The sequence below is a fragment of the Nerophis ophidion genome, linkage group LG25, assembly GCF_033978795.1.
Source record: "Nerophis ophidion isolate RoL-2023_Sa linkage group LG25, RoL_Noph_v1.0, whole genome shotgun sequence".
Taxonomy (NCBI): Eukaryota; Metazoa; Chordata; class Actinopteri; order Syngnathiformes; family Syngnathidae; genus Nerophis; species Nerophis ophidion.
Window position 1 is genome coordinate 12,655,131 of NC_084635.1, and position 15,573 is coordinate 12,670,703.

Genomic DNA, 15,573 nt, shown 5'->3' on the forward strand with positions numbered 1-15,573 from the left:
CCGAGAGCGAAGACAGTGGATAAAACAAGAAAAGTCACCTCCATAGTGTGGCAATTTTTTGGGATTTTGTTTTTTTAAAGAGACCGTAATCCTTCGCTGCGCTCTTCATTTGTTATCAACACATATCCGTTCCCTATTCGGATGTACAGAAACAAGTAAGAACTAAACGTGCAGGACTGTACAACTGAAATAAATTAAAAAAACAACAACAAATGTTTTGTTTTTTTATATAACAATTATAAGTAATTACTGCATTACATTACTTTGTGGCACTGAACCTACAAATTCCTTTTCTTCAGTTTACATTTTCACACTCTGCACTGTTTTGTTATACTTTATTGGGCATTTCTTACATATTAATTTATTTTTTTTCACCTTAAAAAAATATATTGTTAAGTGTTTATTGGTTACATTTAAAGTAAAAATTTTAACATTAATCATATTTTTCTCCTGGTCCATATTTCCATTGGTCATAAATAATACTTATTGATATCGACAATTATGAAAAACTTTTATCATGATTCAGTTTTCAGTCATATCGCCCAGCCCTACAATTAAGTATTCATAAATCGGAAATCAAGGTTCCACTGTAAATGCAAATTTTAGGCAACTTTCAGATGTATCTTTTACTAACCAAATTGATGTAAAAAGGTTACCTCTCTGTGACAAACATTTGCTTTAGAACTGTGATTGTATGTGTACAATCAGATGTTAATTTATAATAATGCAGGACAAAAACAAAGTGTGAGCTTTTGTGTACCTAAAAGTCTTTACTTCTCACTCTGAGAATGTTTTAAACAGTGATAAAGCACCGGATCGATGTCAGGGCAAAGCCAAACGTGTAGCTGCAAATATCTCACTTGGTGAGCTAAACACTCAATCAGCTACTGAGGAATATAACACACACGAGTAACCTTACCAGCATTAATGCTGTCTACCATTGTACCTGAGTACAACTACTATAAAATGTTGTGGAGGAGAAAAACATTGATACAAATGCTATGTTGGGTAAAGTTCCGTCTCTGTATACAAATTCAGTGGTGACTAAACGTGCTTTCTGATAACACCTGTGTGTACATTAACCAATGCCTTTGTCTAATGAAACACATTTCCTGTCTTGCAACAATGACAGTCTAATATTGGAAATAGTCTTTTTGTGAACAAATAGTCAAGGTGCGACCCTGGGAAAGATCTACTAATACACTCTTGCAGCGCCTTTAACTGCTTGTGGAAAGAGATTCACTTATTCTATAGCATAGAGACTGAATAACCATGATTCTCTTTTTAAAGACTGGACTCAGAGGGGTAAGGTTTCCAGATGAGGGGAAAAAAAACTTGACTTACCAGTTTAATGGCTACATACTCATTGGTGTAGAGATTTTTACCTGCAGAGGGAAAAGATCAAGTTTGTTTATATGGCCGCGGCTACGTGCTGAAAGCACAGAAATAAGACCACACAAAAACCGAAGTTTGAAAATGTGCAAATTTTTACCCACCCATTTAAAAATCATTTGTTGTCATAAAAAACACATTCACCGCCTATCATGCGCATTTTGGCCAATCATAAAATAGCTTTGTTTATCAATAGAGGTATTAGATGTAAAGTGACGTGTACTTTTGTTTTCCAATCAGCATGCACTTACATGGAGCCCGAAATAAATAATGAATGTTTTTAAATCACCCGAGGATGAAATAAAACCAACAACTGTAGGTAAATAACTTTATCTTTTGTTACTTAATAGGGTTTAAAGACTTACTTTGATTTCTTATAACACAAACCACAAAACTCAGTTTTGCCCAGCCACACAAACACGTTGAAGCAAAAGTTTTTGAAAATCTCCATTCTGGCCAGATACTCAGTTATTAAGGCCAAAAGCCTATGTTTGGGTGTGTACAAGAGGCCAAAACTCATTGAAAAATATGTATTTTCAAAATATCTGTATCTGTGTGAACATGACCTAATTGATGGTTTGCAAACACGAGACCTTCCAATTCCAAGTTTCACATGGTGAACAGGAGTCCAATAAGGCAACCAGAGTTTCCTCTACATGTAATTATCCTGGAGCACTTCCACAGTAAAATAAAACCTGCCACATCTTAAAATGAGGGGTTTTTGATCTAAAAACAATAAAAGCAGACTAAATTCTTCCCGAGGCAATGGCTTTATCCTTTTAACATTGGGAACACTATAATAATTCTGCCCACGTTAATCAACATTAAACTGCCTCAAATTGTTGCTCGGATTAAATAAAGTGACAAAACTTTTCTTCTACATATAAAAAGTCAAACATTAAACAGTTTCAAGTCATCTCATCATGCTTAATTTATCACAGCAATCGGGAAGCCTGTAGTTGATTTTTATTATGTAAATGTTATATTTTAATCCACTTGTGATAGCAGGGACCCTGCCATTCAAAGCTTTTCTGTCTGTAAAACGCACGCATGCACACACACAGCAAAATGAGCTAACGTTACGCTAAAAGCTAAATAGCCTTCACCTCAAGCCAGAACTGCGAGCGAGCTGAGCTGCAGTTTAAGTTTCTAGAAGGTCAACGGGCTCAGTGATGTTACCAGTAGTTGACTGGGAGGTGTTTATGATCATTTGGGGATAATACGCTGCCTTTTGCTCACCTGCTAATCACCTATCTGCTCGACGCTGAAGCATTTACTACATGCGCTCTGAATAGGCACTGCTGATTGGCTGTTACCGCTATATATGCAACCAATCAGATAGTTGTGTGGGTGGGGCAATGCTGGGTGCTGAGACAGAGGCAGAAGAAGCAAAGCAGCTTGTTAAGACTTTAGCTCAGAAAGTCGTTCGTTACACCCCCGTACCAAAACGGTTCAATACAAATACATGTACCGTTACACCCATAATATTTATATATATTGATATACACATTGTATATATATTGATATACACATTGTATATATATATATATATATATATATATATATATATATATATATATATATATATATATATATATATATATATATATATGTATATATATATATATATATATATATGTATATATATATATATATATATATATATATATATGTATATGTATAAGTTAATTCACGCACGCACGCAGCTGCGTGAAGCAAGTGTTTTATCAGTGAGTGTTTTGGGACATTAGAAGCTCGCTGCAGCTCTCGCTGTTCATCACGGACATAGGGCGACAGAAGAGAAGAGTCTCCAAAGTATTGTCAAACTACAGAGTACAGTCTCCAATAACAAAGATATGATAGCTTTGTTATTAGCCATTTTTGATAATGAAACAGTCACTAAAAGGATTGAAACAATCTCTAGAAACTTAACAATTCTCAACAAAGTACATTGTAGAATAAGCGGCAACAATTGAAAAATAGCACAAAACCATAAAATAATACAAAACATGTTAAGACTAAATACTAATAACGCAGATTTTTTAATCTTATGTATACTTTTTTTAAGCCTTTATAGGAAATATATATGCATCATCACCAACTATGCAAATTATATTGACGTAATATTGACTTCGCACCGACCACCACAAGTATATTGCCATTTAAGCTCAAAATATGTGTGAACAAAAAAAAACATTTGTATTTAAAAAAAGAAGCTCATAATCAATTATCAGTTTTACCACAATTTTATGAGGTAGGAAATGTATTCAATCCACCCGTGTTATCTAAACAAGATATAAAAGTATATCCCGCTCAATTATAATTGGTTCATTAAGAGATACGGTACAGTAGTGACCCCTTATGTGTATCTTGAGATTTGAACTCACCTAGCTTCAGTTCACCAAAGTTTCCGCAGCCAATCTTCTTGCCAACACGAAAATTTGGGCCCACCATGAGAACCCCAGAGGAGCTTGAGGAGCCCGACGGTCGGGTTGAATGCCCACTGCGACTTCCCTGGGAAACTTTAGTGCTCCTAGCAGGCCGCTCGCCATATTTGTCCCTCTGAGGATCCATGGTGTGAGCAGCACAGGTCAACGGGGGCCTGGGGTGACGTGTACAAAGGCCCCCTGGGCTGGGCCCACCACAGCCACAGCCCTGGTTACTGGCAGTGCCTGGATGGCACACACACACTCATGAGACAAAAGCTGATTTGGACACTCTCCTCTGTCCTCACTCTGGCCTCAACATTTGTCACGGGAGGTGGTCGATCACCCTGAAGAGTAAAAAAAAGACACAAAAGATTAATTTAAAACAAACAATACAAACATAACAGCTGAAGCCTACTAATGGCATCTAAAATTACAATCAAACTTAGACAACTTAATACATATTGCTTAAAAGGAATGCTCACATAGAGAAAATGAATTAAAAAAAAAAAAGAGTCTCAAAGTCTAATAAATTAAAACAGAGGGATGAAAAAATACTGCGATTATGGGGCGACTTGTCCAGGGAGCACCCCACCTTCCGCCTGAATGCAGCGGAGATAGGCTCCAGCGACCCCAAAAGGGACAAGCGGTAGAACAGGGGTGTCGAACTCAAATACAAAGTGGGCCAAAATTTAAAACCGAACAAAGCCGCGGGCCAAGGTTGAACAAATTAACCTTTTAATAGGGACCCAAACAAGTTTTGCATTGAATATTGAACAAGCAAGGCTTATATAAATTTATAGTGACAAGCAAAATATTGTTTCAAATAAACATAGTAATAATAATAATCGAAAAATATCAATAGCATATCAAATAAAATTTAAATAAAAATTGAATGCCTCTTTTCGGCGGTGGGGTTGAGGTGGACGGAGTTTGGTGGTAGCGGGGGATGTATATTGTAGTGTCCCGGAAGAGTTAGTGCTTCAAGGCGTTTTGGGTATTTGTTCTGTTGTGTTTATGTTGTGTTACTGTGCGGACGTTCTCCCGAAAAGTGTCATTCTTGTTTGGTGTGGGTTCACAGTGGGGCGCATATTTGTAACAGTGTTAAAGTTATTTATACGGCCACCCTCAGTGTGACCTGTATGGCTGTTGACCAAGTATGCCTTGCATTCACTTGTGTGTGTGTATAAGCCGCATATATTATGTGACTGGGCCAGCACGCTGTTTGTATAGAGGAAAAGCGGCCGTGGAGACAGGTTGTAGAGAACGCCAAAGGCCGTGAGTGCCTTTAAAGCCCACTCCAAATATTGTTGTCTGGGATGAAATTCGGGAGGGGCACTGAACTTTGGGTGTCTTCCGGGAAAATCGAGAGGGTTGGCAAGTGAGAGTGTTAGCGGTGTTACAGCGGCGGGGCAGCTCCAATGTTAATTTGATATTGTCTCAAGGGCCAAGTGAAATTACACGGCGGGCCAAATTTGGCCCACGGGCCAGTTTGACACCCATGCGGTAGAAAAAAAATGGATGTATGGATGGGATGAAGAAATAACCTTGAATTCTGCAGTCAGTCTTCTGAGTTGAAAATCTGCATGACAAATTTCATTTTAGAATGAAACTATGTTGTTGTCCCTTGTGGTCTATGGCTACAAATGAGAACTTAAACCCTAAATGTAGGGGTGTAACAATACACAAAAATTTCGGTTCGGTACGTACCTCGATTTAGAGGTCACGGTTCGGTTCATTTTCGGTACAGTAAGTAAACAACAAAATATTAATTTTTGGGTTATTTATTTACCAAATTCGTAAACAATGGCATAACATACATATACACACAGGGTCCATAGCCAGGGTAATGTGGTCAACATATATAAAATAAAAACTAAATAAGATAAGGCTCAGAATGGTTTCTTAACAAAACCCACTGCCGGGTAGAGTGAAGGGTGTTGGCCCCGTGAATACATCAGCCCTGGAGGAGTGTGCCCCCTGCGCTCCTCGACTACGGTTTGGGAGCCGGAAGCAGGAAAGGTGCAACACATGTTTGACGTGTTGTCAGAAGCAGCTGCTGAAACCTCCGTCCTCCGTTGTTGAATCGCGCAGCCAAAGTGTTCCCAAACGGGAGATCTTAACGAGGCAGGAGGGTCTTCCAACTCTGGCTTTTACATGTTGTCCTAGCCCGGTTGCAGCTAGCATGTGTACTCACTCGTTCGGTACACCTCAGAACCGAACTGAAACGGTTCAATACAAATACACGTACCAATACAGCCCTACCTAAATGTCAAACTCTGAGCACCAGTTTCAGTTGATTTTGGGTCGTTATTGTCAGTTACTGCCAGGACATTTTACCGTATGTCAGTTAGCTGAGCATCTTTAATACGATAGCTTTTTTTGACGCTGAATTTATCCATCCATCCATCCATCTATTGTCTACAGCTGGTCACTGTCGGCATCACGGGGTTGGCTGGAGCCTATACCATACAAAATACAGTCTTTTTAAATTCAGTACATAAAAAAAAAATAATTGTTTAAAAATTGAGTGTAAAAAAAATTCATCCAGCCATCCATTTTCTACAGCTTGTCCCTCTCGGGGTCGCTGAAGCCTATCCCAGCTGCATTCGGGCAGAAGACGGGCTACACCCTGGACAATTCACCACCTCATCGCAGGGCCAACACAGACAACATTCACACACACATTCACAAATTCCAGTTTAGTGTTGCCAATCATCCTATCTCCGGGTGTATGTCTTTGAAAGTGGGATTAGATGATTAAAGTTAAAGTACCAGTGATTGTCACACACACACTAGGTGTGGCGAAATTTGTCCTCTGCATTTGACCCATCCCCTTGTTCACCCCCTGGGAGGTGAGGGGAGCAGTGGGAAGCAGCGGTGCCGCGCCCGGGAATCATTTGTGGTGATTTAACCCCCAATTCGCCCAACCTACCGATCTTAGGGCGGACACTCTAACCACTAGGCCACTCAGTAGGCTTGATTAGACAAACTTAATTGATCCAAAAGGGAAATTGTTCCTCAAAAGCTGGTGTACCCGAGGGGGAACCTACACAGTCACGGAGAGAACATGCAAACTACACCGAAAAACTTAGAGTCTGGGGATCGAACCCAGGACCTTCTTATTGTGAGGCACTTGCACTAACCCTTGGTACACGGTGCTGCTAATTGAATTTATGTTATTGAATATTTTGTGCTTGAATTTTATAAACCTAATTCTTTTTTTACATCAAATTTGCTGAACATTGAAAAACATTTTTAGCAAAAGGCTTGTGTAAAATGCAGTGTTTTTAAATTCAGTGTTGCAAAATTCAATCCATCCAACCATCCATCCATTTTCTACCGCTTATTCCGTTTGAGGTCGCGGGGGTCTTTGGTGCCTATCTCAGCTACAATAGGGCGAAAGGCGGGGTACACCTTGGACAAGTCGCCACCTCATCGCAGGGCCAACACAGATAGACAGACAACATTCACACTCACATTCACACACTAGGGCCAATTTAGTGTTGCCAATCAACCAATCCCCAGGTGCATGTCTTTGGAAGTGGGAAGAAGCCGGAGTACCCGGAGGGAACCCACGCATTCACAGGGAGGACATGCAAACTCCACACAAAAAGATCCCGAGCCCGGGATTGAATCCAGGACTACTCAGGACTTTCGTATTGTGAGGCAGACGCACCAACCCCTCGACCACCGTGAAGCCCGTTTTAAAATTCAGTAAATAAAAAAAACACTGTATGAAAATTCAGTGTAAAAAGAATTCAGTATTTAAAAATTCTGTGTTAAAAATTCAGCGCTCAAAAATGTGCTTCTTCAAAACGTAAGACCCACAAACGGTAAATTAAGACTGAAGCAATCGATCCTTTCTCAGAACAAGTCAACGAGGTGTCAAGTTTAAAGTCGAGTGACACAGATCTTACAAAGAGGCAGGTAATGCAGCACTACACGCCACAGGCCATGCAATCTACTGTTTGTGCTCGAACCCCTTTTTATGCACGCTCTAAACCAGGGGTGCCCACACTTTTTCTGCAGGCGAGCTACTTTTCAATTGACCAACTCGAGGGGATCTACCTCATTTATATTTATTTATTTATGAAAGAGACATTTTTGTAAACAAGTTAAATGTGTTTAATGATAATACAAGCATGTGTAACACATATAGATGTCTTTCTTTCACGAAGACAAGAATACAAGTTGGTGTATTACCTGATTCTGATGACTTGCATTGATTGGAATCAGACAGTAATGATGATAACGCCCACATTTTCAAATGGAGGAGAAAAAAAGTTGTCCTTTCTGTACAATACCACATGAAAGTGGTTGGTTTTTGGCATCTAATTCATCCAGCTTCCATACACTTTACAAGAAAAACATTGGCGGCAAATTCCGTAGCTTGCTTGATTGACATTCACGGCACCCGAGGGTCTTGTGAGATGACGCTGGCTGCTGCCAGTTCATTATTATGAAAAAATTACAGAGAGGAAGGCGAGAAACACTTTTTATTCCAACAGACTTTCGCGCCGTCCCTTCCGTCAAAACTCTAAAGGCCGACTGCTCATTTCCTATCTTCACAATAAAAGCCCTGCTTCATTCTGCCTGCGCTAACAAAATAAGAGTCTCGGAAAGCTGGCGTGAACAAGTGATGTGCACGCCAGCTTTCTGAGGGATCGCTTGTGCACGCCAGTTTTCCGAGACTCTGTATTTAGTTAGCGCAGGCAGCATGAAGCAGGGCTTTTATTGTGAAGATAGGAAATGTGCAGTCGGCCTTTAGAGTTTTGACGGAAGGTACGGCGCGAGAGTCTGTTGAAATAAAAAGTGTTTCTCGCCTTCCTCTCGGTCATATTTTAATAATAATGATCTTGCAGCAGCCAGCGTCATCTCACAAGACCCTCCGGTACCGTGAATGTCATTGAAGTGACGTCTTGGTGAAGATTGATGATCACTAATTTTTAGGTCAATTTTTTTTAAAAGCCTGGCTCGAGATCGACTGACACACCCCCCGCGGTCGACTGGTAGCTCGCGATCGACGTAATGGGCACCCCTGCTCTAAACAGTGGAAGTTGCTTTACATCAGCGAAAAAGGATAAACGTTGAGTACACAATAGTACAAACACACACAACAATGACTGATACTAAAAACGTTACGACAGTTTTACAAACAAAGAAACATTTTAGTTTTTTACTGAATAAGAAACTCAGAATGTACATGTAAACACAATGTGGGATTCACAATATTAACTATAAACAGTAAAACACTGAATATTGACAATATATAAATGTCGCTGCTCTACTGCAGAACACCTCCTTGATCGACATCTTTTATAACTCGAACAAGAACAAAAAAGATGCAAACATAGCAAAATATTAATGGCGAGAGTAGAAAACATCCACATATTCAATAGAATATCACTTTTCTGCAGAACTTTGCCTCTGACACGCAAGTCTCAGGCTTGTTGTTGTGTAAACAAGCCCCGCCCACTCTGCCTGTGCCTCGCCTGCATGGAGCAGAGCTTCCTATGGTTACCGTAGTAACCCGTATGTCACTAAGCCATTGGAATGACTTCTATAGTTTGACACCCGGCGGGCCGCATTGAAATGTGTATTATGCCCAGGTAAACTGCCTTTTTTATGCTGCTGTGCAAGACCGGGTTGACTGACTTCAAACTTGACACCTCATTGGCTGGTTCTGAGACAGGATTGAATGCTTGGGTATTTATTTACCGACGGCCTTGCTTTTTAAAGCAGCAAATTTTTCTACACTGAATTTTTCAGCACTGAATTTTTTTATACACACACATTTTGCGAACATTGTTTTTCAATGAAATTGTCAGTATAATGTGATGTAAAAAAATCAGTTACATAAATTCTGTGTCAAAAAAAAGCATTTGTATTAAAGAAACAAATTAACCTCTATACAGCATCAGAGCTCTTTTTTTACTGACATAATTCAGTCATTCATTGTTAACATTCGAAATGATAACTTCGCTGGAATAAGGTGGAAAGCTTAAGTGCAATTCATTCATATGACTTTTTTTTTGCAATCATATGGGACTTGACATGTCAGCTGTTGCAGTTCCGATTAACAGCCTGCACGGGGTTTGAGCTGTTAGTTTCTTGGTTAATCTAGACTATAATCAGCTGTTATCTAGCTTCAGCATCTTACAATTATTGTCAGTAAACAGTCTATGTTTTGCTGTTTTGAAGGTGAAATAATAGATAAAAGACGTGTGGCAGACAATGTGAAAAACTACAACATTTAAAACAAATTGTATTGAAAGGGTTTTTTTAGCAAACAATTATATCAAGTACCTACATTTGTTTATTATGTCAGATTCGACTTTTGCAGCATAATCACATCCAGGGATATTTTTATTTCACCCATTGATAAATTAAACTACAGTTGTGACAATATACGATACAAATGATATGATTTTGGCCGACGACTGTTCTTAGAACTATCGTCAAATTGTGACAATGCATTTTAAGAACACATTCTAGCAGTGTCCTGCAGATTTCACAGCAACAAGCGAACGGCTGCGTCCTCAATGCAAAGTCCTTGCAAGTAGAGGATGAGGAACAGCTAAACAGTTAAAGGGGAACATTAACACTATTTCAAAAGGGTTAAAAACAATAAAAATCAGTTCCCAGTGGCTTGTTTTATATTTTGAAGTTTTTTCAAAATTTTACACCTCCCGGAATATCCCGAAAAACTGCTTCAAAGTGCCTGATTTTCACCATCGCCATATCCACCCGTCCATTTCCCTGTGACGTCATACAGGGCTGCCAATACAGACAACATGGCGGTTACCACAGCAAGATATTGCGACATTAGCTCGGATTTCAGCGGCTTAAGCGATTCAACAGATTACGCATGTATTGAAACGGATGGTCGGAGTATGGAGGCAGATAGCGAAAACGAAATTGAAAAAGAAATTTAAGCTATTGAACGAATAGCTATTGACGCTATTCGGCCATAGCATGGGTGTACCTAATGAAGTGGCCCATAGCATGGCTGCCTTATTAGCATCGCCGGTAAAATGTGCGGACCAAACGATCAGGACTTTCGCATATTGAGACACTGGAGCAACTTAAATCCGTCGATTGGTAAGTGTTTGTTTCGCATTAAATGTGGGTATCTAGTTTCAAATGTACATACAGCTAGCGTAAATAGCATGTTAGCATTGATTAGCATAGCATGTTAGCATCGATTAGCTGGCAGTCATGCCGTGACCAAATATGTCTGATTAGCACATAAGTCAACAACATCAACAAAACTCACCTTTGTGATTTCGTTGACTTAATCGTTGCAAATGCATCTGCAGGTTATCCATACATCTCTGTGCCATGTTTGTCTTAGCATCGCCGGCAGACACTCTGGCAAATTCAATGGGGGTCTGGCGGCAGGTTTCTTGCCAGTGGCGCAACTTGAATCCCTCCCTGTTAGTGTTGTTACACCCTCCGACAACACACCGACGAGGCATGATGTCTCCAAGGTTCCAAAAAATAGTCGAAAAAACGGATAATAACAGAGCTGAGACCCGGTGTTTGTAATGTGAAAATGAAAATGGCGGGTGTATTACCTTGGTGACGTCACGTTCTGACGTCATCTATAAAAGACCGATAAACAGAAAGGCGTTTAATTTGCCAAAATTCACCCATTTAGAGTTCGGAAATCGGCTAAAAAAATACATGGTCTTTTTCCTGCAACATCAAGGTATATATTGACGCTTGCATAGGTTTGGTGATAATGTTCCCCTTTAACACTATACACTGAAGGCAGTACCGGTGGAAAATACCTCGTTTTTGAACTCACGCCAGCGAGTGAAAACCGGGCCAATGTTGATCCTTGACTGTTCTATTACCCAGGCAGCCTTCCTTTTTTCTTTTTTTGTCTCCTCAGGCAAAACTTTGTTTCTTTGGTTGTTTTGCCGCTTCTACCATGATAGCAGTGATTGCACGTAAGCGTTTGCATCGACTTCGGTCTTTTTACCAAATGCGAAAAGGGGGGAGTGATGTATGCAGTAAAGCAAGTCGGCACATTTACAGTTTTGTGTGTGGCAAGGTTTAAGCCACCCTCCTCAAAGTTGCTTATTGCCAGGTAAAGTGATACAGATACCTCTCAAGCCTTGACAGAGGTGTCATTCGACTCGTTATAAGTCCATGAATCATCCCAAAAGTGAAGACAATATTTTATGGAGGTTGAAAATTTACTTAGTGCTGCATTTTCCAAACTGATACAAAAAAGTTCCACTGCAAAGGACGCTACTTTTTTTTTTTAGAAAGTAAAAGTTGAAAAGAAACTAAACTGAACATTATTGTAACACTGTTCACTTTAACAGGAAAGTGCACTTTTTTTTTTTTTTTTTTTAATTTACTATCATTCACAGTCTTCACAGAACAGATTTGTTTTTCTTTTTGGATCCTGAATCAAAAGTCTGCTTCCAATGGAGCTTATGAGAGTCACTCTATTCTGCCTATAAAGCCTTTAAAAAAACATCCAAACACTTCCACTCAGGTTTTATATACTGTACATGCTGTACGTATATGTGTAGTGTAGTAACAGGCATATTTATAGCAATAAATATTAAAATATTTTGCTCATTTTAATTTCAAAAACTCATCACGACGGTCGCTTTTTTTTTTTTTTTTTTTTAATAACATCACTGATTATTCCTCAATGCAGTCTTCATGACAGCCAACAAACATAATGAAAAATCACTTACTGTCCAATGTCTGTTGTCATTTGGATGCCGACTGGTACAATCTTGCTATATTCCCGTTTAGATGAAAAATTACTCATAATCCTCGTGAAATAGAGGAATTGAACCAAGCGCTTTTCGTGTCGTCTTTTTTTGGGCCATTTTCAAGTCTAAATTGGCTGTCAAAGGGTACCAAATTGTTGGAGTACATCATCGTCCTTATACTATCAAGGTGAGAGGTATGATTTATGATATAGAATAAACTTTCAAGATCACTGAGGTGAGGAAGCAGCTCACCTGTTGATAATGTCAACATAGGCAGACAAGCTAGGGATCACTGCGCCGCTATAAAGAGTTTGTCTGCGTTAGCGTTTATAATAACAATATCACTAATACTTAGTTAACATGCAAGGCACTAAATGTAAATGGAGTATTGTTGGTGGTTTTTAGATTTTAATTTATTGGGTTTTAATGGGCGGAATAGAGCGCCCATTGGCTCCATTTAAGCAGACCTATTTACGAGTTAGAATGCATTAAAAAATATATTTGTCGTCATGTCTTTTTACAGTGATTGTGACGGATAGGCAAAATTCCCCAAAAAGTGAATTATACTTATATAGCGCTTTTCTCTAGTGACTCTCAGCACTTTAACATAGTGAAACCCAATATCTAAGTTACATTTAAACCCATGTGGGTGGAACTGGGAGCAGGTGGGTAAAGTGTCTTGCCCAAGAACACAACGGCAGTGACTAGGATGGCGGAAGTGGGGATCGAACCTGGAACACTCAAGTTGCTGGCACGGCTACTCTACCAACCGAGCTATACCGCCCCAAGTGCAGTTCCCCTTTAAAAGGCACTCAACTAAGTTGTTTTTTTTATATATTTGTTGAACCAGTGGGTGTTCCCGCATAACTGTTTGCACTTAAAGACACATCCTTGTAGGAATGTATATAATTAAAACATTTAAGCATTATGTTTGTGTTCAATTACAGTAAGTGTGTTTATCCTAAATATTCCTGCAACTTCATTTTACACACTATGGCATTTTTAAGTCGTTTAAAAAAAACAATAACGTGACAATATTGTACTGTGAGATGTTTATATTGTTACATGCATAGTGTAAAAGCGCTATCATCATACACATTTATATAATTTATATCTTACATTGTCTGTATCGCATAATCCCAATTGTGATACATGTCGTTATTGCAAGAGGCTGAAATATTTATTGCAATATAAATATTGCCCATTCATACTTTCAACATATTTTTAGGATCAGATATAAAACCTAAGCTTTTACAAATTGTATTCAAGATAATAACTGCACTATAAAATGTAGTATAATTATCAGTTTTGATCAATGCTATAATCACTGTCTGGACAATGTGAGATAAGTGCAGCAAAATTTACAGTCAGGGTCATGTTGAGATAATAATCTTGTAACGTTGAGTGCAGGAATCACAGTGAGCATCAACATGAGGTGGAATGTCAAATCTAGTGATGATGAGGACATCTCTAAGAATCTCTTCCACCCACAACCTTGGCCTAACGTGCCACGTCAGTGGAGAATATTATGTAAACAATTACATAAAAGCTGTCTTCTCCCATGGACATTGATGGATGCGAGTGTGTTTGCTTCAAGTGCTCAGGTACACACCTCAAACAGGAAATGTGGACTTGTTTTGCCACTGTGCAATTTAAAACATACATGTTTATCAGTTACCACCTAGTGACAAACCCCTCACTTAGTTAATCATCTATAGCTGTTTTGTTTTGCAAGACACTTTGTCAACAGCAAATTAGGAAGATTACCATATGTACTAATTCTTAAAACAAAACAAGCATAAAAACTAAAAGGTTGACAATGATTTTGTAATTTCTGTGCATAGAAAAGCTGCTGCAGATAAGTACTGTATGTATGCATGTGTGTGGGCTTCCGGATGACTCATGCTTAGTGTTGCCTGCACGGTCCTCAGCTTTAAAGACAGCTCAGTTACTCTCTCAAGGGCAACCGTGCACTGTTACTATTACATAAAACCAGAAACAGAACTGCATGTCTATAAAACAGGTTTACAGTAAAGACCATTGCCGTGCTGGATCTCTTCCCACCGTATAAACAATCATTAGTAAACTGCCTTAATTCAAAAAGAGGATTCTCCTGATAGAAGCGTCAAACACAATTTTGGGCTGGCCTTAGAACAGGGGTGGGCATTACGTCGATCGCGATCGACTGGTCGATCTCGGAGGGTGTGTCAGTCGATCTCAAGCCAGGCATTAAAAAATATACATAAAAATGAGCAATCATCAATCATACCAAGACTTCACTTTCGTCAGTTGTTTGACATTCTCGGCACTCGAGGATCTTGTTAGATGATGCTGGCTGCTGCGAGCTCATATTTAAGAAAAAAAATCACTAACAGGGCGGACGCAGAGAAACACATTTTATTTCTAGAGACTCCGTACCTACTGTCAAAACTCTAAAGACCGACTGCACAGTTCCTGTCTTCACCATAAAAGACCTGTTTCATCCTGCCTGTGCTAACAAAATAAGAGTCTCAGAAAGCTAGCGTGCACAAGCTAGCAAGCTACGGAGTTTGATGCCAATGTATTTCTCCCCCGCCCTCAGCGACCGCTTTCTCACTTGCTTGCCCACCCGCACACTCACTGACTGACGTCACTCACCTGCTGCCAGACATTAAAGGGCCACACACATATGCTACTCTCATAACAAAGTGTTTAAAAACGAGTATGCAAGTTGGACAAATGAGATGCCAAATCCAACCACTTTCATGTGGTATTGGACAGAAAGGAGGACTTTTTTTTTCCTCCATTTGAAAATGCGGACGTTATCAGCACCACTGTCTAATTCCAATCAATGCAAGTCATCAGAATCAAATACACCAACTTATATTCTTGTCTTCATGAAAGAAAGGAATCCATGTGTGTTAAACATGCTTGTATTATCATTAAACACCATTAACTTGTTAACAAAAATGTCTCTTTCATAAATAAATAAATATAAATTATAAATAGGAATGAGGTAGATCTCCTCGACT

The 15,573-nt window shown here is 39.3% G+C and overlaps 1 protein-coding gene across 5 annotated transcripts in view; it reads right to left on the minus strand.

Moving 5' to 3' along the window:
- csnk1g1 (casein kinase 1, gamma 1) overlaps nt 1-15,573 on the minus strand; it is an 86,052-nt gene that overhangs the window by 48,496 nt on the left and 21,983 nt on the right. For all 5 annotated transcript variants that reach the window (XM_061887539.1, XM_061887543.1, XM_061887542.1 and 2 more), the window contains exons 2-3: nt 3,780-4,165; nt 1,345-1,385 (exon numbers count right to left, since the gene is read on the minus strand). In XM_061887539.1, coding sequence (XP_061743523.1) covers nt 1,345-1,385; nt 3,780-3,966 — 228 coding nt within the window. In that variant the 5' untranslated portion in view covers nt 3,967-4,165. The remainder of the gene's footprint in view (nt 1-1,344; nt 1,386-3,779; nt 4,166-15,573) is intronic.